The sequence below is a fragment of the Populus trichocarpa genome, chromosome 14, assembly GCF_000002775.5.
Source record: "Populus trichocarpa isolate Nisqually-1 chromosome 14, P.trichocarpa_v4.1, whole genome shotgun sequence".
Taxonomy (NCBI): Eukaryota; Viridiplantae; Streptophyta; class Magnoliopsida; order Malpighiales; family Salicaceae; genus Populus; species Populus trichocarpa.
Genome location: NC_037298.2, coordinates 13,775,563 through 13,796,288, shown reverse-complemented (window position 1 = coordinate 13,796,288; position 20,726 = coordinate 13,775,563). Strand labels below are relative to the sequence as shown.

The 20,726-nt window shown below is 34.2% G+C and overlaps 1 protein-coding gene across 2 annotated transcripts; it reads left to right on the top strand.

Annotated features, from left to right (window-relative positions):
- Positions 1 to 9,012: 9,012 nt before the first annotated feature.
- Positions 9,013 to 17,390, top strand: LOC7469392 (putative ABC transporter C family member 15). 2 transcript variants are annotated; one of them, XM_052446892.1, is made up of 11 exons: positions 9,013 to 9,438; positions 10,579 to 12,935; positions 13,086 to 13,172; positions 13,469 to 14,116; positions 14,682 to 14,846; positions 15,141 to 15,435; positions 15,647 to 15,861; positions 15,996 to 16,301; positions 16,396 to 16,459; positions 16,548 to 16,787; positions 16,893 to 17,390. In XM_052446892.1, exons 1-11 carry the CDS (start codon positions 9,411 to 9,413, stop codon positions 17,018 to 17,020), a joined length of 4,533 nt encoding a protein of 1,510 aa, XP_052302852.1. In that variant the 5' UTR covers positions 9,013 to 9,410; the 3' UTR covers positions 17,021 to 17,390. The 2 variants fall into 2 exon arrangements, with proteins under 2 accessions (XP_052302852.1, XP_024440643.1); XM_024584875.2 differs by having other exon boundaries at positions 9,013 to 9,459; positions 10,585 to 12,935.
- Positions 17,391 to 20,726: the final 3,336 nt, after the last annotated feature.

The following is a 20,726-nucleotide window of genomic DNA, read 5'->3' as shown; positions in this document are numbered from 1 at the left end:
TGGCTTAATTACGAAAATGCACTGAGATTTAATTGTTATCAATTATATTGTACTTTTTTCTTACAATCAGTTTTATGTATCCTTTTAACATTTTCGATCTATTTGATTTTGCTTATGAACCCTATTTACATTATTTTTTTTTCATTTCAAATTAAAAATGTTAATTTTCCCATGAAATCAAACATGTTTTTATATTTGGACAATGTCAAAAGAAGACTTGGAATCAAAATACATAAGAGTAGGGACCTACCGGTATAATAGAACAAAAGAGTTGGAATTAGGAAAATAATAATAATAAATAACAAAGAATTTGTTTGTATCTATCACGTGTGGTGAAAAACACTTTGTTTCGATAATAAAGCATATTTGAGCTATCAAATTAATTAATTTAGCATGACTTAATAAGTCATTAATATTTTATAAAGCAACATTTTGTTCTTTACCAAAATGATAAACTGGGCATCTACAGATCTCTTTTGACCTTAATTTTCGAAATTTAAAGCTGTAGCTTAATTGATTAGACTCTAAGGGTATAACTCAACTGGTCAGATTTTAGGTTTGTTCTCTGAAGATTATTAGTTCGAGTTTTATAAACCTCATGACCATTATAGACTTACGTGGTTGTTAACTAGCTTAGGGCCTGTAAAATTAATTAAGGTGTACACAAACTGGTTCGAACACCCACGTTGATAAAAAAAAATTATCAAGATGGGGCATACCAATTCTTTAGTTATTTGACAAGAATCCATCTTGTATTTTTTTTTAAAAAAAAAAAAAGCTCCGTGTTCAATAATTCATAGGAAATTTACATAAATATTTATCTCATGGGTTTATACTCCTTAAACGCAATCACGATTTCATAATTAATCCATTACCATCTATAGATATTATCATGTCGTGGAAGTTGCATTTATAGAATTATTTCTGAAACAATTAGTTACCCTCTTTAATTAATTTCAGGCAAGCAAATCATTACAAACAACGAAAACTCACAGACATCCTTTTCTTGTTCCCCACCACAATTGTCTCTTTCTTTCTTCTTCTTTTTTTTTTATTTAAAATTAACTTACTCGTACCTCGACTAATTACACAGACCCTGAAGTTAACGATCATGTAAATCTTCAGTGGTCATCATATTATCAATTACAGGGTTCGAACCTAAAACTACAGGGGAAACAAGCTTCTTAATTCCAAACTCTTATCACTGGATCACCTACTATATGATTGTATACTTGTATTACAGTTAAATCTTATGTTTAATTAGCGGTTCAAGATGCATTAAGAAACATATTATAATTAATTCCAATAGTTGGTATATTCAAAGAAATTTCTTTAATTTCTCACCGGCCAACCCTGCAGCATATCCTAAGATTCCAAGGGCTAATTCAATGCATCCAGGGCGCCCATCTCTCTCAACTTTAGCTTAAAAAAAAAAAGAAGAGACAAAGTGGCAAAAAGATTCAAACTTGGAGGAGTGATAAAATTCCACATGCACCTAACCTTTAATTCTATATATGTCCCTCGATCCAGCAGAGCAGCAAGGATACTTAAAATTAAGTATATTATCTACGATTAATTTTAATTAATTTTTATTTTCAGCCTCCCTCATGCCTCTATGCATTAATTGGTATATTCTTACATAAGATCGATGGGGGTCTCACTCCAGAGATCATCAAAACACGTAGTGTTGTTTTTATTTTATTTATTTTTTCTAATTTCTTGATGTTAACTTAATTATATATAGGAGGGCAAATTGCTTCGAATCTTCATGGTATTAATTCTTATATGTATTGAGAATTTGTCAGAGACATTTACTTACGTCGAGATGCGAAGGAATTTGACCTACTACATATAAGTTAACATTAGAAAAAGAAAAAAAAACAAACAGGTAGGACAGGGTTGAGATGAAAATGCACGCTCATGAATCGAAGGAATTGTTTTTTCCTGTGATATCTCCAAATTTGAAGGACCCACTTGTTTATTTCATTAATTAGCTGGAAACCGATTCTCTTTGTTTTTTTTTTTTGATGTGATTTTGAAAAAAATTAAATTTTTTTTATTTTTTTCAAATTAATATTTTTTTGGTGTTTTTAGATCATTTTTAATACGCTGATGTTGAAAATAATTTTTTTAAAATAAAAAAATATTATTTTAATATATTTCTAAGTGAAAAACACTTTGAAAAACAACTGTAACCACACTCCTAAACACGCTAACATCGTAAGAACCAATATTAATTTTACTTATTTTGTTATTTTCACTCTTTTTAACAAAAGATAAAAACAATGAAACCAAAAGCATAAGATTCCCAACCAATTGTTTTTAGTGAAAGCATTTAATTATTGTAACTAAAAAATAAAATAAAGACAATTGTTTGAAATAATATATATTAATAGCACTTTCGTAGAAGATACTAAGCTACTCAGGAAATTTATCATTTTAAAATACTTTGTTAAAGCTAGCGTGCGAAACTGATACAAGCTCGTGCAAATGGATGGCCAGTGGCCGCTTCCACACATGCATCCAAAAGATAAAGAAAAGCAAAAAAGCATTGGTCATCAAACCACCTTGTTCAATAAAGATGCATCAATGGGAAGAATATTCCATGTCGTGTATCTCGAGATTAATGGAGATGAAATAATTTAAATTTATTTTTTGATAATTCAATTTAAATAAAATAGTTTAATGTGTTGCAAGGCCCACAATACATGTAACTTTTAATTTTTTCAGTTAGAAAATTGTATAAATCAAACAGTCACGAGTTTGAATCTTATTATTTTTATTTTCTTTTCTAATTAATAACATAATAAAGTGTGAGTTTGTACAAATTTCAAATTCAAATAACTTTCATTCGAAGAGGTATGTTATAAAATTATATAAATTATATCTTGGAACCTCTTTTAACATCTTAAGCTATTGAGTTAGTATGATTGTTTCACATTCCCATCATCTATTATTTTTAAGGTTTAAACTTAAAATATTCAAACATAAATTTAAAATTTTATGATACTATAATCTTTCTTTAAAAAAATTCCCAAGAGTTCAACAATAATATGCAGTCAAGTAGCACATTAGATTTAGATTCCATCTGGCTTTTGCTGCATTTATAATTAATTTATAAGTTAAGAGACTTTTAATTCATTTTTAAAGAGTTTTTTTTTTAAAAAAAAAAAACATTAAGATAAAACATTTCTACTCTTGCTTCTTCCTTTTTTTTTTTTTGTAATGATCAGTTAAAAGAAATGCTTCACTTGTAAGTACAATAAAGCTAAACAAAAATAATATATGAAATATATAGTTCATTAATTAGATATAAAACATGATTTTTTACCAAAAAGAAATTATCATCCATTACTAAAAATCTCAGTAACAAGAATAATAATAATAATAATAATAAAAACCTTGAGGGGTAGAGTTCAACAGGTCAGTTCTTGTGTTTGCTCTCCAGAGATCACTTGTTCGAGTCCCACAAACTTCAAGGCCATTGAAGACTTATATGATTGTTAACTTTAGAGCCCATAAAATTAATCGAGATACGTGCAAGTTAACTCATTAATCGAGATGCGCGCAAGTTAACTCAACATCGATATTAATCTAAAAATAATAATAATAATAATAATAATAATAATAAACCTAATTAAGAGTCAAAAGACATGTCAATTACTAACCGGGGCTTGATCGGATGAAACGGTGGGGGGTATAAATGGTATAGATGGCAGGACATCATTAGTTATATGTAGTTAGCAGAGGTAAATATATCATACATGTGTATGTTTCGCAAAAGACAAACTTGCTCTCGGAGTGCTGAAATGAACCTTAAACAACCACTCAAAACCTGTGCAAAAGACAAAGCTGCCCTAGGATTGCTGAAATGAGCCACTCAAAACTTGTAAGAGGATCGTGACTCCTACCTCCACCCTTATTGCACATGCCTCTGCCACTGCCACTGCCAGTCTGCCACTGCCAAAATTAAGAATCTGGTTTAAAAAAAAAAAAGAATCTGGTTTTATTTACTCAAGTTTTGTTTCTGCAAAGATGCAACATCACTGACTCACTGTATACATGTGCTTTTGTTTGACAGTGTGGTTGCGGTTGCTTTTCAAATAGCTTTTCGTGCCAAAATATATGCCAATCATGTTTTTTTATTTTTTAAAAATCATTTTTGATATCAGCACATCAAAATGATTTGAAAACACTAAAAACATATTAATTTCAAGTTAATAAAAAAATAAAAAAATTTCAAATTTTGTTAAAAGCGCTTTTGAAACGCAGAAACAAACAGGCAATATGACTGATCATTGGACCGTACCGATTAATTAATAATATGTTGAGCCAAATCCGCTTCACACGATAACCTAAAATGGCAATTCTCTTTCTTTCTATATACTAAAAAAATACCAATTATATTGATACTAAACGAAATACATTAAATCACTATTTTCATATATCTAAAGAAAAAAAATCTCTTAAATTCTTTAATTATTAAATTATATTTTTAAGAGTGAAATAGGGAAGAGATCAACCCTCTATTACTATATTTATTAATAAAAAATCTAAAAGAAAAAAGTTTTCATTGCGCTTTTCTTCTCAAAACTCTATTTGCTGGAACATTGTTTCCTCCTACACTTTTTATTTTTTTTCAATTTATTTTTTTTTAATTTTAATTTTATTCTTTAACATTTGGTTTATTAAATATTTGATTTTATATTTTTTTTCAATTTATTTTTATGACGCTATTCCTATCTCATGACCCGAACTGCAAGTTTGACAAGTTAATTTGGTTAACTCAAGTTTTTTTTCTTTTCTAATTGATTTTTTTTAATTTCATCATTCAGTATTAAGTTGATTGAGAATTAGACTTTGTTATTTGTTTTGGTTTGCTTTTTATGAGAATATCTTTATCTCATGACTCCCGATAACGGCTTTAGTAGGTTAACCCGAATTGACTCGAATATTTTTTATATTCTTTTTTTTAAAATATTTTATTTTTTAATTTCATCTCCCAACACTGGGTTGATTGAGAATTGAGCTTCTTAATTTGTTTAAGTTTTTTTTTTCTATCAGGTTATCTCGGTCTCATAACTCGGGCCGCAAGTTTGATAAGTTAACTTAAGTCATTTTATTGAGTTTTTTTTTAAAAAAAATTTCAATATCATATTTTAACATTTGGTTTATTAGAAATTAGTTTCATAATTTGTTTTTGATTTGCTTTTTATAAGATTGTCATGGTCTCATGACCCAACATGCCGATTGAAAGGTTAACCCAAGTTAACTTAAATTAATCCAATATGTTTCCGTTTAAATATTTATATAAAAAATCTCATTTTAAATTTATTTTGAGTCAAATTATATTTTTATCGATGATTCAAGTTGTCTTTAAATTTATCAAGATGATTGAGCCACATCGAATCAATTTTTATATTATTTAAATTTTTTTATTAAAAAAATATTAACAAGATATTTTTTTAATATTAAAAGAACTTGCAGTCCGGGCATTGCGCTGGAAAGTTATCTAATTATATGCTAAAGACATGGTTCAATTAGATAATGAGGCAATTAAACATTCTCGTGAGACCAAAACAAGACATTCACGTGATGAGCTAGTGCGGACATTTGACAACATTTCTCGAACTATTCACAAGAGTTGGAAGATTAATTAATTACATCATCATTTTTTTTTTCGTCTTCAAGTATGTTTGAGAATATAGTTGCGGTTATTTTTCAAAGTATTTTTATACTGAAATATATCAAAATGATATTTTTTTTATTTTTAAAAAATTATTTTTGAGATTAGCGCATCAAAACGATCTAAAACACACACAAAAATTATTTTTAGTCAAAAAAATTTAAATTTTTAAAGATATGATTTGCACTGTGTTTCCAAACAAAATCTTATGCATTCTCGGAGGACATGAGATTGTCGTGCTTAGTTTTAAATCTGTCAATCCCTATAAAATTAATGTAATTAATTAGTTAATATGCTTAAGAATGAAGTTAATTTCATAACCTGTAATTAACTGTATATAGGCATTCTTGTTTGGACGTACATGATCTCCAAATGAAAATTAGAAAACATTGAGATGAATTTCTTCACATACACATTCAATTAAAAAAATAAAAAAAATAATCATCTAGTAGGTGGTCCAATGATAAGAATTTAAGATTAAGAGGTTTGCTTCCTCTGTGATCTCAGGTTCGAGTTTTGTGGTTGCTAATATGATAATTGGAGGTTTATATAGTTGTTAACTTTAGGGTCCATAAGATTAGTTGAGGTATACACAAGCTGATCCAGACATCTATATTAAAAAAAAAAAAAATCATATGGACACGCGTTGTTTATTATAATTGAGGACAGAAAAAAATATTAGGTGGGACTGTTAGATAACAGTGAGCATCGGCTGTGGTATTGGAAAATCGATATCATTGATTGGGGTGCACATGCCACGCTTGTCATTTCTACACAATGTGACAGATTAAAAGAAAGCAGATGGTCAGGAGCATCTGAACCAACTGCTATTGTCTCTGCTAAAAGTAGAAGCTAGCGTCGTACTCTGGTATAGCAAGTGTATGCATACGATATCATATTTAATAAGATATGAGTTATGTTTTAAAATATTTTTTTATTTGAAAATATATTAAAAAGTTGTATTTTTTATTTTTAAAATTTATTTTTGATATTAGCATATCAAAACGATTTAAAAATACATATATAAAAAATTAATTTGAAAAAATATTTTTTTTTTAAAAAAATACTTTTACATTGCGAAAACAAATGATGTCAAGTGAAGTGGGTGAACACCCAGTGCTATAACGTGTACACAAAGTTATGAATTTGTTTGAAAAAAAAAAACAAGGTTATATTGTTTGGTGGTCTTCCATGGTGTTGAAAGTGTTCTTAAAATCGTTTGGTCAAAATTTTTATAAAGACATCGGGTATGTTAAAAACAGAACTCCGGTGTGTTTCTGATAACCCATTCTTTCTTTCACTTTCACTTTTTATTCTTTCTCATTTCTCTCTCCTGCCACATCATCTTATCTATTCTCTCTTTTTTTATCATTGGATTTTGGATTATATTTCTTAATTATTGAATCTTCATAAAATTTTGGATTGACTTTTATACCTATTAATTAATTTGAATAAAAAATGACTTTTTAAACAACTATTATTCTCAATAACAGTTATGTACAACTCGATTTGCATGATGGCTTTTAAAAAAATCAAATCAACCCCGGATGTTTGTTGTCTTTAAGATTTCATTTCTATTTTCTTTATTACAATTTTTTTTATTTAGAATAATTTTTTAAATTAAGGAATTTTTTTTAACTACATCCCCATTAGATTTTTTCATTTATCAAATTTGATTTCTATTCTTTTAATTACTATTTATTTTTATTTTAGATGATTTTTTAATTTTATTTTTTTTACAACTTCATCCTTATTGTCATTTTTCCTTAACAAATCTAATCATTTTTTTAATTATTGCTATTTTTTTTTTACCTTGCAAGATTTTTTTATATTGATTTTTTATATTATTATTTCATCATCTAACATTTAATTGATCAGGTGTTTAGCTTCTTAGTTGAGTCTATATCTACAATTTAACATGTTGTGGGTTTAAGAGATTAACTCCGGTTTACGAAATTCACACGGGCTTCCTTGGTTTTTTTCTTTTCTTAAGATTTTCTTTTTCATCCTCCAATTTTTTTTAATTTTTATTCACTTTCTATGGGATTTCTTAGTCGTTTTGAAAATAACACGAGTTGCCTTAATTTTCTTGGTCTTTGTTAAATTTAGCTTTTCTTAAAGGATTTTTATTTTTAAATTAAATTAAATTAATTGATTTCATCCTCCAACATTTAATTTTTCAGGTGTTGAGCTTCTGGGTTGATCCTGGATCAAGAATTTAACAGATTATAGGTTTGAGAGTTTAACATGTGTTTATAAGGTTCGCTCAAGCTTACTTTTTTTTTTTTATAAGCTTTTTTTTTTTTTATGATTTTATCCTCCAACATTCTTTTTATGGGATTTGTCTTTATATTTAAAATAACAAGAGTTGCCTTGATTTTTTTTTCCTGATCTTTGCTAAATTTAGCTTTTTTTTTTTAAGAAATTTTGTTTATTGTTTTAATTAGATCAATACTTGGCCCAAAGTGCAAAATGTTCAAGGAGAATAGTTATAACTTATAAGGATTTGAAGAGTTGCCTCGATGAGTGCGCGGTGGAACATGACTGGGTTGCCACTAAAGACATAAATACTGCACTAAAAAGCTGAAAGAACAACTAGTTTACAGTGACCCACGTAGATGATCTACGGTGCAGCTAGAATCAAAATAAAAATTAAATATAAAAGAAAATCAAGCCATTGTTATTAAACAAGAATTTGTCTCTGCTAGTATTAGACGACTGACTATCTATCGGAAAATCAGCAGCAATGTTTTGTTTGCTTCTCAGAATATGCCTTCTAAATTCCACAATAAACGAGAAAAGGACAAGGAATCCTAGTCCAAACAAGACGAGAGCCAAAACGACCGTCCGAACTATTGCTAGCTCATCAGCTGTATCATCACGTGGCGTCTACACACACACACACACACTCTCTCTCTCTTCAGATCGTTTGTACGTTGAGAGAATGAGTCACTTCGTGAGGAGGCTCAAGGGCGATGAGAAAGGGAGAGTTTTTTGCATTACTTTAGACATCCAGTTTGTTTCAAAATAATGAGAATATCAAGTCATGTTTTTTCTTACAAGACCCCTAATTAAGGTTTATTTTGCGAAAGATCTACGGTCAAAATAAAGAGTATCTTGGGAGATTGCGAGGAAAGAATGGTGATTAGCATAACAAGTAATTACCTTCTTAATTTAAGTGAAGAGTCAAGCATAATAATTAATGTTTTATTTACTTGTTGTGAGCGTGACTAGAAATTAAGAAACTTAGTTGGCAACGAAAGAAATTAAGCCATGTACAAAAAGACCACAGTACTGTGCATTGCCACAGAGACCAACGCATGGGGGAGAGACGTATACGTACGGGATCCTACCCACAATTCCATTCCATCAAAGATTTATTATTCTTCAGCTGATCAGAAGGAATCTTTAAAGAAAGCTTGATCTCTCCCTTTCTCCCATCCCTTTATGAATAATTCTCACAGTAATATGGTCCCCGTCTAGCTAGCTCCATCGGTTGATATCCCCTCAAGAAAAGTGACATGATTAATTTTGTTTTCTAACTAGCTCGAACTTGTCTCTTCAATCACACCATGCACCTGCGTCTCTATCTCTAGCGGGCTCCTCCTCCTCCAGACAGAAGAGAAGAGAAGATACACGTATTTTTATTCTAGTCTGAATTACTGCTATACTGAAGCTAGCCAGGATTAAGATATATATAAAACCAGCTGAGCTTCTGGGCAACATGTTAGATTTAGGTGCTGCTGCTGCTGCTGCTGCTGCTGCTGCTGCAAGTAAGCCCTTCTGCTCTCTCCTTTTCTTTTCTTTTCTTTTCTTTCTCAAAAGATATATCCTCCTCCTCTTTCTCTCTGTATACACACACGCCTGTGTAATTAAGCAACCAGCCGGACAGCCCAAGGTGCAACATGAGCTGCTGCATCGTCTGGGTTCTTTCAGCTCCTAGCTACGATTGTTTCTATGTGAGAAAGAGGAATAATATTAATTAATGGTCTTATTTGTTGTCGGCATAAGGTTTGGAAGTTCAGTGGTTAACCTGTGGGCTGTGGCTCCAATATTTCTGACTTGAATGTTTATTTCTTTCAAAGTCTTTTTTTATTTATTAGACTGAATCATTCCCATTAACTACATTATTTCTCCATCAGCTGCTTTTGCCTGGAAACAACTCTCTGTAATTAAAGTAAATTATCTACCATTTAATATTAATACAATATTTCCGATTTCTCAATCTGCATTTCTTGCTCAATTATTCTACCATTGACGACTTGGTTATTTCCAATTTCATCATGAACATGCATTGTTAGGAACACCGGCGAGCTTTAGCAGAACCAAAACTAAAGTCTCTACTGGATCGAGTTTTAGATGTGCCATCACAGTTCACACTGTTACTATTGCATTTATGATTATTATTGTTTTTGGATTCGAACCCAGACGAGAGCATAAAATAGTGAATCCAACACCTCTAAGATACTGCACGGTGTAGGCTAATGGTGCACTTCAACAAAACAAAAGCAGAGTACTCAATTGGTCGACAGGAATCTCGGAATACTGTTTGGAATTTGTAGAAAGTAGTCACTACAAGACATTAAAGGAAAATTACAAGTTTATGGCCAGCCAGGATACAAATTTCTCCACGTTCCTGTTCTAATTTTGACCAGTAGTGTTGACAGACAGTCAGACCACGAATATTGTCCTGACGCAGCCTCTAGCTTTAGGCCATAGAAAACCCATATGCTATACCGTAACCATGAAAAATTAATTACACGGAATTAAGCAAATTATACAATGATTTGAGCATGTGTAATAGGGACAGCACAGCCCTGGGCCGTCAAGAATTAATCCATTACAAATGTAGGCAATTAGTTACGGAAGTATGTTTTAACCCTCTACAATACGTGCAGATCTTAAGCTATTAATTCGGATGGATTGGCCGCAGCTACAGTCACCCTGTTTGCGGGAGCACATAACCATAGGTGTACAGCTTGGGTTCCTCGGAATCTTGTTACTTCATCTTCTACGAAAATGCGCAGACCTAGCTTTCAATGGTGGAACAAAGACCACAGATCAAGGCAAGGAGAATTACCACATTGGATTGAAGTTCAGCAACTCTTACAAAGCGAGCATGGTTTGTTCGACTTGTCTGCTGGGAGTCCATATCTCAATGCTACTGGTGCTGTTAAATGGTCAAGAGACCAGTTGCAACTCCATAGTACGAGTCTTTTCAGCTGAGGTCTTGCAAATGATATCATGGGCAATTACACTGGTTGCAGTCTTTAGGATTTTTCCGAGTAGAAGGTATGTCAAGTTCCCTTGGATTATAAGAGCATGGTGGCTTTGCAGCTTCATGCTGTCCATTGTCTGCACATCTTTAGATATCAACTTCAAAATTACAAACCATGGCCATCTTAGGCTACGAGATTATGCAGAGCTCTTTGCTCTCCTCCCATCCACATTCCTGCTAGCTATTTCATTTCGAGGGAAGACAGGCATAGTCTTTAATGCATTTAATGGCGTCACCGACCCACTTCTCCATGAAAAGAGTGATAAAGATTCAGACACCAAGAGAGAATCACCATATGGAAAAGCTACACTCCTCCAGCTGATTACCTTCTCTTGGCTCACCCCGTTGTTTGCTGTTGGTTACAAGAAACCTCTTGAACAGGATGAAATCCCAGATGTTTATATCAAGGATTCTGCTGGATTCCTCTCCTCCTCCTTTGATGAGAATCTAAATCAAGTTAAGGAGAAAGATAGAACCGCAAACCCCTCTATCTACAAGGCAATCTTTTTGTTCATCAGAAAGAAAGCAGCAATTAATGCATTATTCGCAGTTACCAGTGCAGCAGCATCATATGTTGGTCCCTACCTCATTGATGACTTCGTGAATTTCCTAACCGAGAAGAAAACCAGGAGCTTACAGAGTGGCTACCTTCTTGCATTAGGGTTTCTAGGTGCAAAGACAGTGGAGACAATAGCGCAGAGACAGTGGATATTTGGAGCCCGACAGCTCGGCCTTCGTCTTAGAGCCTCCCTGATATCTCACATTTACAAGAAGGGCCTACTCTTGTCAAGCCAATCCCGCCAAAGCCACACCAGTGGAGAGATAATCAACTACATGAGTGTAGATATCCAACGAATTACAGATTTCATCTGGTACTTGAACTATATATGGATGTTGCCTGTACAAATTACCTTAGCAATCTACATTCTACATACAACTCTAGGTTTGGGGTCAATGGCAGCATTAACTGCAACTTTAGCAGTGATGGCTTGCAACATACCCATAACAAGATTCCAGAAAAGATACCAGACTAAGATCATGGAAGCCAAGGACAAAAGAATGAAAGCCACTTCAGAAGTCCTTCGGAACATGAAGATACTAAAACTCCAAGCATGGGACACTCAATTCCTACACAAGATAGAAAGCTTGAGGAAAATAGAGTATAATTGTCTATGGAAGTCTCTCAGGCTTTCAGCAATTTCAGCTTTTGTCTTCTGGGGATCACCCACGTTTATCTCTGTGGTCACGTTTGGTGCATGTATGCTAATGGGAATCCAACTCACAGCAGGAAGAGTCCTATCAGCATTGGCCACCTTCCGAATGTTGCAGGACCCCATATTCAATCTACCTGACCTGCTCTCTGTGATTGCACAGGGAAAAGTTTCAGCAGATAGAGTTGCTTCCTTCCTTCAGGAAGGTGAAATTCAGCATGATGCCACTGAGCATGTTCCAAAAGATCAAGCAGAGTATGCAATTAGTATTGATGATGGACGATTCTGCTGGGACTCCGATTCAAGCAACCCAACCCTTGATGAAATACGGTTGAAAGTGAAGAGAGGTATGAAAGTCGCAATTTGTGGGACCGTGGGATCAGGCAAGTCCAGCCTGCTTTCTTGCATTCTTGGAGAAATACAGAAGTTGTCAGGGACAGTGAAGATCAGTGGCGCAAAAGCTTACGTTCCTCAATCTCCATGGATACTGACAGGAAATATCAGGGAGAACATACTATTTGGGAATCCATATGACAGTGTCAGGTATTACAGAACAGTTAAAGCATGTGCTTTGTTGAAGGATTTTGAACTGTTCTCCAGTGGTGACTTAACTGATATTGGAGAAAGAGGGATAAACATGAGCGGGGGACAGAAGCAGAGGATACAGATAGCTCGTGCAGTTTACCAGGATGCTGATATATATTTATTTGATGACCCTTTCAGTGCTGTAGATGCTCATACAGGATCCCAACTCTTTCAGGTTAGTACTTATTTCCTGACCTTCCAACAGTGTTATGAGAATGACCTTCAAGTAAGGTGCAAGTGTAAAGTATCTCAACCATTCTTCTACATCTTCTTCACCGGATTCCCAGAAGTTTGACATTGAAGTTGCATTATATATATTTTGCAGGAATGCCTAATGGGAATTCTCAAAGATAAGACTATAATTTATGTCACCCATCAAGTGGAGTTTCTTCCTGCTGCAGACATCATTCTGGTAAGAGAAATGCTACAAAGTTTACTGCCCATTTTTTCAGCCTTTTTAGGAAGTATAACTTTGAGGAAGGTAGAGCACATATACTAAATTAAAGAAGCTTATAAAATAATTTTAAGATAAATTCGGTTTTGAATATTGTTCAATTAGTAAAAACTAAACTGTTATACACCATAGCACCATGTTGTAAATGCATGCTTAGTGTGATAACTTTGCCCTACAAATTATTTGATTACAAGTGTTAAGGATAGTGGATTTTAGGAATAAGCTGAGATTATACCTGACATGAATCTGAACAGGTGATGCAAAATGGAAGAATAGCAGAGGCTGGAACATTTAGTGAACTTTTGAAACAGAACGTAGGATTTGAAGCTTTAGTCGGTGCTCATAGCCAAGCTCTAGAATCAGTCCTTACAGTTGAGAATTCGAGGAGAACATCTCAAGATCCAGAACCTGACAGTGAATCTAATACAGAATCCACTTCAAACTCAAACTGTCTCTCACATTACGAGTCGGACCATGACCTCTCTGTAGAAATAACAGAAAAGGGAGGAAAATTCGTGCAAGATGAAGAGAGAGAGAAAGGAAGCATTGGAAAAGAAGTTTACTGGTCATACTTGACCACTGTGAAAGGTGGTGCCCTGGTCCCATGTATAATCTTAGCACAGTCATTATTCCAAATTTTACAGATAGTTAGTAACTACTGGATGGCATGGTCTTCTCCTCCTACAAGTGACACTGCTCCAGTATATGGGATGAATTTCATATTGCTTGTTTATACACTACTTTCTATTAGTAGTTCACTATGTGTCCTGGTCCGAGCCACACTAGTAGCAATAGCAGGACTTTCAACAGCACAAAAGCTCTTCACAAACATGCTGCGTAGTCTACTCCGAGCTCCAATGGCATTTTTTGATTCAACCCCAACCGGAAGGATATTAAACCGAGTGAGTAATCTACAGAGTAGCAGAATTTTATGTCAGAGCATGATTCAACATAATGTCAATTTTTAGCATATATTTAATGTGACAAAATTCTACAATCGGTGCACAAACCATGATTTCCTTCGCAGAAGAAGATTGTAATGGAAGAACATGAAAACAAGGAATTCTGAACTAGTAGTTTATTATAAGCAAACTACCATATAGGAGGTGCGATTGTTAATCAAATATGCCAGGAAACAAATAAATGGGCTATGAATTCCTAATTACTTGCATCACTTAAACCAAACACAACACTTTATAAACAAAGATCATCTGAAGAACTCTTTGTTCGGTAGAAAGACTAGGTGAGAAAGTGAAAACATCTTCAAGTCAGATTACAGAAATCATTGCTGGGCCGACTAGCATACTAAATCTTAAATGACAAGTACAGGAAGGAGTTATCATTTTCAACTCTCTAGAGTTTGAAGATCAAGCTTCTATCATTTCAAGTCAAGACAGTTATAGACACATAAATAAGATTTCAAAGATGTACCTTTTACAAATTTATCAAACGTCATCACTTTTGCAGGCATCAATGGATCAAAGCGTCATAGACATGGAAATTGCACAAAGACTCGGCTGGTGTGCTTTCTCAATAATACAGATTCTAGGGACCATTGCAGTGATGTCCCAGGTCGCATGGGAAGTGTTTGTGATCTTCATTCCAGTAACTGCAGTCTGCATATGGTACCAAGTAAGAATTTATTTCACCTTTGGTATATAACGTATCCAAACGTGCTTATTTACTGCACTAAAAGCACAATACACAAAGACCAATTTAGGTTATATGGCATTTTAACTGTCTCATTTCGTCACGTCAGGAAAATTCTCACAGAAAGAGGAAAAATGGATTAAAAATAAGCATGCTTGAAACGTCACTAAGATAATAAGAATAACAAAAATGAAGAGAAAAAATATTAACTTCATTATTACCTTTGGAATTGCTGTTTTGCTATGGGAATGAATCTATAATATTGTGTCTTGTCAGCAATATTACACGCCAACAGCAAGAGAACTGGCTCGCTTAGCAGGGATACAACAAGCCCCGATCCTCCATCATTTTTCAGAATCACTAGCAGGAGCAGCAACAATTCGTGCTTTTGATCAACAAGAACGTTTTTATTGTTCAAACCTTGATCTGATAGACAACCACTCAAGGCCATGGTTTCATAATGTATCTGCAATGGAATGGCTTTCTTTCAGGCTGAATTTGCTATCCAATTTTGTGTTTGCCTTCTCATTGGTTTTGCTGGTGAGCCTTCCTGAAGGAGTAATCAGTCCAAGTGAGTATGACGTTCAACTTAAGAAAATAAAAATAATTGCTTGCAATGACCTTAAAAGTAGTCGCCATTAAATCATTTGCTTAGACTGATGTGGTGAAAAATCTCTAAAGGAACAATCGAAAGTGGAAGTGAACAGCATCTCCAACACACAGACAACGGATCATAAAAGTATTGAGTTCTAATTAAGATTGGAACTTTTCCCTTCTTGTAGGCATTGCTGGGTTAGCTGTAACATATGGAATAAACTTGAATGTTTTGCAAGCTTCCGTCATATGGAACATATGCAATGCAGAAAATAAAATGATCTCAATAGAAAGAGTACTTCAGTACTCCAGCATAACGAGTGAAGCGCCCCTTGTGCTTGAGCAGAGCAGGCCTCCAAACAAGTGGCCAGAAGTAGGAGCGATCTGCTTCAAAGATTTGCAGGTAATCCCCTTTGGCGAGGCTTTCATTCACTATATGAAAAGGATAACAAGTGCAGAAGCTTCGGCATCTACTTGTTATCAGACAAAAACATGCTCTGCATATGTTTTATAACAGACATTTTGACTGTATTGCAGATTCGCTACGCAGAGCATCTGCCATCTGTTCTGAAAAACATTAACTGTGCATTTCCTGGAAGAAAAAAGGTTGGAGTTGTAGGAAGGACAGGAAGTGGGAAATCAACCCTCATACAGGCAATTTTCAGAATTGTGGAACCCAGAGAGGGAAGCATTATCATCGATGATGTGGACATTTCAAAGATAGGTCTTCAAGACTTGAGATCAAGGCTTAGCATCATCCCCCAAGACCCAACAATGTTTGAGGGAACAGTGAGGGGAAACCTTGACCCACTGGGTCAGTACTCTGACTATGAAATATGGGAGGTAAGCATTTTTCCTTGCTAGATTGATTTAAAATTATTTGAGGTTCAAAACTTTGAATGCAGTGGTAATAGAAATAACTCCCACCATGTTTCAGGCTCTAGAAAAGTGTCAACTAGGAGATTTGGTGCGCGGAAAAGATGAAAAGTTGGACTCCCCAGGTATGGATAGACAATTCATGTCTGTGTGTGTGCGTGCGCGTGTGTGGAAGTAGTAGTGGTAACTAGTGAGCTGTTATATTAATGACAGTGGTGGAAAATGGAGAAAATTGGAGTGTGGGTCAAAGGCAACTATTCTGTTTGGGAAGAGCATTGCTAAAGAAAAGCAGGATTCTTGTACTGGATGAAGCAACAGCATCAGTCGATTCAGCAACTGATGGGGTGATACAAAAGATCATCAGTCAAGAATTCAAAGATCGAACAGTGGTCACAATAGCTCACAGAATCCACACAGTCATAGACAGTGATCTTGTTTTGGTCCTTAGTGATGGTAAGTACCAGGTCAAAGACAAATGAATAATACGATTATTTAGATTGTTAATCAGAGAAGAGAATGCAAATGATTTCTTCTGTTTTTTTTTTTTGGTGTGATCAGGGAGAGTTGCAGAGTTTGATACGCCAGCAAGGCTACTAGAAAGGGAGGAATCTTTCTTTTCAAAGCTTATAAAAGAGTATTCCATGAGATCTCAGAGCTTCAACAACTTAACAAACGTGCACGCATAATCAAGTAGTTGGAACATTTGGTAGAGCAATGGTAGAGATGATGATGATGATGATGATGATCGGTAAAAGTAGACAGAAAATAACCAGGCCACAGAGCATCCATTAGCCAAATAATCATATATGAAAACGAATTCAATGATTTATGAGCCCACCAACAGTGTGTATGCAAGTGGATACAGAATGAAGCGGCCTAGCCTTTGTGGCGGGTGGCGGGTGGCGGGTGGGGAGAAGGGGGGTAATGGAATTGCAGTGTCTTTCTAGTGAATAAAAAGGCAAATGTTTGCTTTAGTTGAAGTAATAACTGTACAATTGCAGAATACGTATATTCAGAGGGTAATACTAACTGCTGTGCGTGCTGTACCTTTCCAAACAGAGGATTTCATCCTCCCAGGAGAATATTTCAGGTCCCATGTCCCATGAGGACCAAGACTCAAACAAGTGCTGCTAAAATAAGGTGACATCTCATAAACACATAAAATGAAAAATCAAATCATCAAAAGATGAATGCTGATAGGTCATGATTTATGTAAACCAAAGTTATAATCTAAAATAGGAATGTGTTTTTCTCGGTGCCCTCTCGGTGCCCAACTCCATGTTGGGCCATGGCATGACCGCGCCCAACTTTAAATTGGGTAGGGGCACGCCCACGCCTAGCTCTAGGTTGGGCCATAACGCGTCTGCACCCCACTCAACGTTGGGCCAAGACGCGTCCACGCCCAATCTCCTGTTGGGTCAGGGACGCGACCACACCCAACTCCACATTGAGTTATGGCGCGTCCGTCCCTAACCATTCTTGGATGCAGTCACAAGCTGAACTCAACTCCTTCCGGGCTCAGTGTGTGAGTTGAACCCAATACCCCTCAGGTTGAGTGCACAGCTAAAAGGTAACTCCACATTGAGCCTCCCATACCTTGGGTCTGAGTTAATAATTATGATACTCATTATATTATATTAAATACAAATAAGCAGTCCATGTTTATATTAATTATATGTGATGGTACAAGCAGTAAAATAATATTATCTTACTCATACAAGATTACATTTCTACCCCTTTTACGTTGCATGAAACAGGTCAAGTCAGGTAATGTAAAAGAAGGCAGGAATATATAAATGGGGGTTCGAAACCTTATACTCTGAGACATAAATATATTCTCTGCTTCCTCCTCCTTAATTCCACATCTTCTTCCCCTTCCTCTTCTCTATCTTCATAAAAGCTCATTAATACTTTTATTAATGTCCTTTATCATATAAAAATACCTAGTACTGACTTGATCTTTGAATGGTCACCCATACACCTCTAGGGGACTTTATGCAAGTATGTATTCAAGAAGAAATTAGCACCCCCTGAGGACAACCATTAAAGAAGAAGCCAATGCAGTCTTGAAGTGAACGTCGTAGAACACATTGTGAATGATGTGCAAGGATCTTTAGGAATAATTCATCCTAGAATATCCCTAGTGATTTTTGTATCCTTATTAAATGCCATTTGAAAAATCAACTATTTCCAACAAAAACATAGTAATGGTAGGAGAAAAGAATTGTCATCACCTGAGATGTATCTTTTTCTGACAGAATCTGAGACAACATCAACCACCCCATTTCTGGATGTTATCTCATTGACATGAACAATAAAGTTGTGGTTGATAACATGGTGGCATCCTCCTTCTTGGCTTGTGCCTCTTTCTTGGTGGTTGAGACAGTTACCAATAGCAGTAGCATCAAGGGCATTTCCCACTGACATAGTAAACGCCAACTCCACTAGCCGCTGCATGAACAAGTATATAATGCCCAGGTTCAACTTGTAATTCAAAGAGATTGTAGCATCAATTTCTATGGGAAACAACTAAAGCGAACTGGTGTTTACAATTCTTTACTGGACATGATTCAACAATTTAAAAAGGTCCTTATCATAACTCAAAGGATAGTTAGGCTAAAGTTTGTTAAACAATCCAGATAGAAATACAAAAAAAAAAAAAAAAGAAGAATGCTAGGATTTTATTGATACTGCATAATACAATTAAAATAATCTAAAGGAATATATTTAATCTAAATACAAAAAGACTATATATAGACTAAACAAAAGAAATTAAAAAGAAAATGTAAAGACTATTATACCCTTAATAAACAATAAAACAAAATAACCCTATATTTCTTAACATCTCCCCTCAAACTCACATTGCGACAACTATAAATATCAAGAGTTTTCCAACTAGAAAACAAAAGCGAAAAATAAAATACAACTTGGTAAAGAGATGCAATCTGTAAAGAAGAAGGAACAAAGGGTAAAGTAATGGTGTCATGCTTGAGATGATAACGAGTAAGATGATAATTAATCTCAATGTGCTTAGTCCGTTCATGAAAAATCAAGTTGTGAGCAATCTGAATAGAAATTTGATTGTCATAATACATAAGAGTGAGATAAGAAAGAGAAAATCTCATATCTGCAAGTAACCAAAATAATCAAAGAATCTCTTTGATAGTAAATGCCATAACACAATATTTTTTGTTTTGGTTGAAAATTGAGAAACAATAGATTGTTTCTTTCTCTTTCAAAAAATAATAGAATCACCCAAAAAAAATAAAAAAACTAGTATCAAACTTGCGATTCGTAGGATCAATACCATTATCAGCATCAGAATATGCATGCAACTCTAGGGAAGAGATGGATGGAAGTAAAAGACTCTAAAAGACTGTACCCCGAAGATATTGCAAAATGCAAAGAATAGATGTCCAATTAACAGTAGTAGGAGAAGCAACAAACTGACTAACAACATAGACAATATATAGACGAGTAATAGTGAGACATATCAAGCTCTTAACAATAGTATGGTATAAAGTAGGATATGACAAAAGTAGAAGAAGAATACTTTGTGTTAACCTCAATGAGAGTATTTACAGTTTTATTATCAATAAGTCTATCCCGCTTAAGAATATCTGTAACATATTTTGACTGAGAAAGAAGATAAACTCTAGGTGAGTAAACTATCTTAATACCCAAAAAATATTATAGAGAACTCAAATCCTTCATTTCAAACTATCTACCTAACTTTATCTTCAAAACTGAAATACTATCAATATCATTACCACCAGTAATAATCATGTTATCAATATATAAAGATAGAATGATACAACCTGCATCAATGCACTTAATAAAAAGAACAGAATCATGACTATTAGAAACAAATCCAATGAAAGAGATCACAACAAAAAATCTCTCAAACCAAGCATGAGATGCTTATTTGAAACCATATAATGCTTTATTAAGCTTGCAAACATACCTAGAATCATCTGAAACACTAGGAAAGGGCGCCATATGAACTTCTTCTTGAAGATCTCCATTCAAGAAAGCATTTTTAACATTAAGTTGAGAGATATGCCACTAACGAACTGAAGCTACAACAATGAGAGTATGAATAACAATCATTTTTTCAACAAGAGCAAAATTTTCCTGATAATCCATACCATACTGTTGAGAGTATCCTTTTGCAATCAACTTAGTTTTGTATCACTCAATAGACCCATCAAAATTAGTTTTGATCTTATACACCCAACAACACTCTTACTAGGAGGTAGAGGAACCAAATCCCAAGTACTGTTTTATACAAAGCTGAAAATTCCTCATTTATAGCTTGATACCAAATAAGATCAAGAATTGCCTCTTTATAGGAAGAGAGCTTAGAGAGACAATAAATAGAAGCTAAAAAGG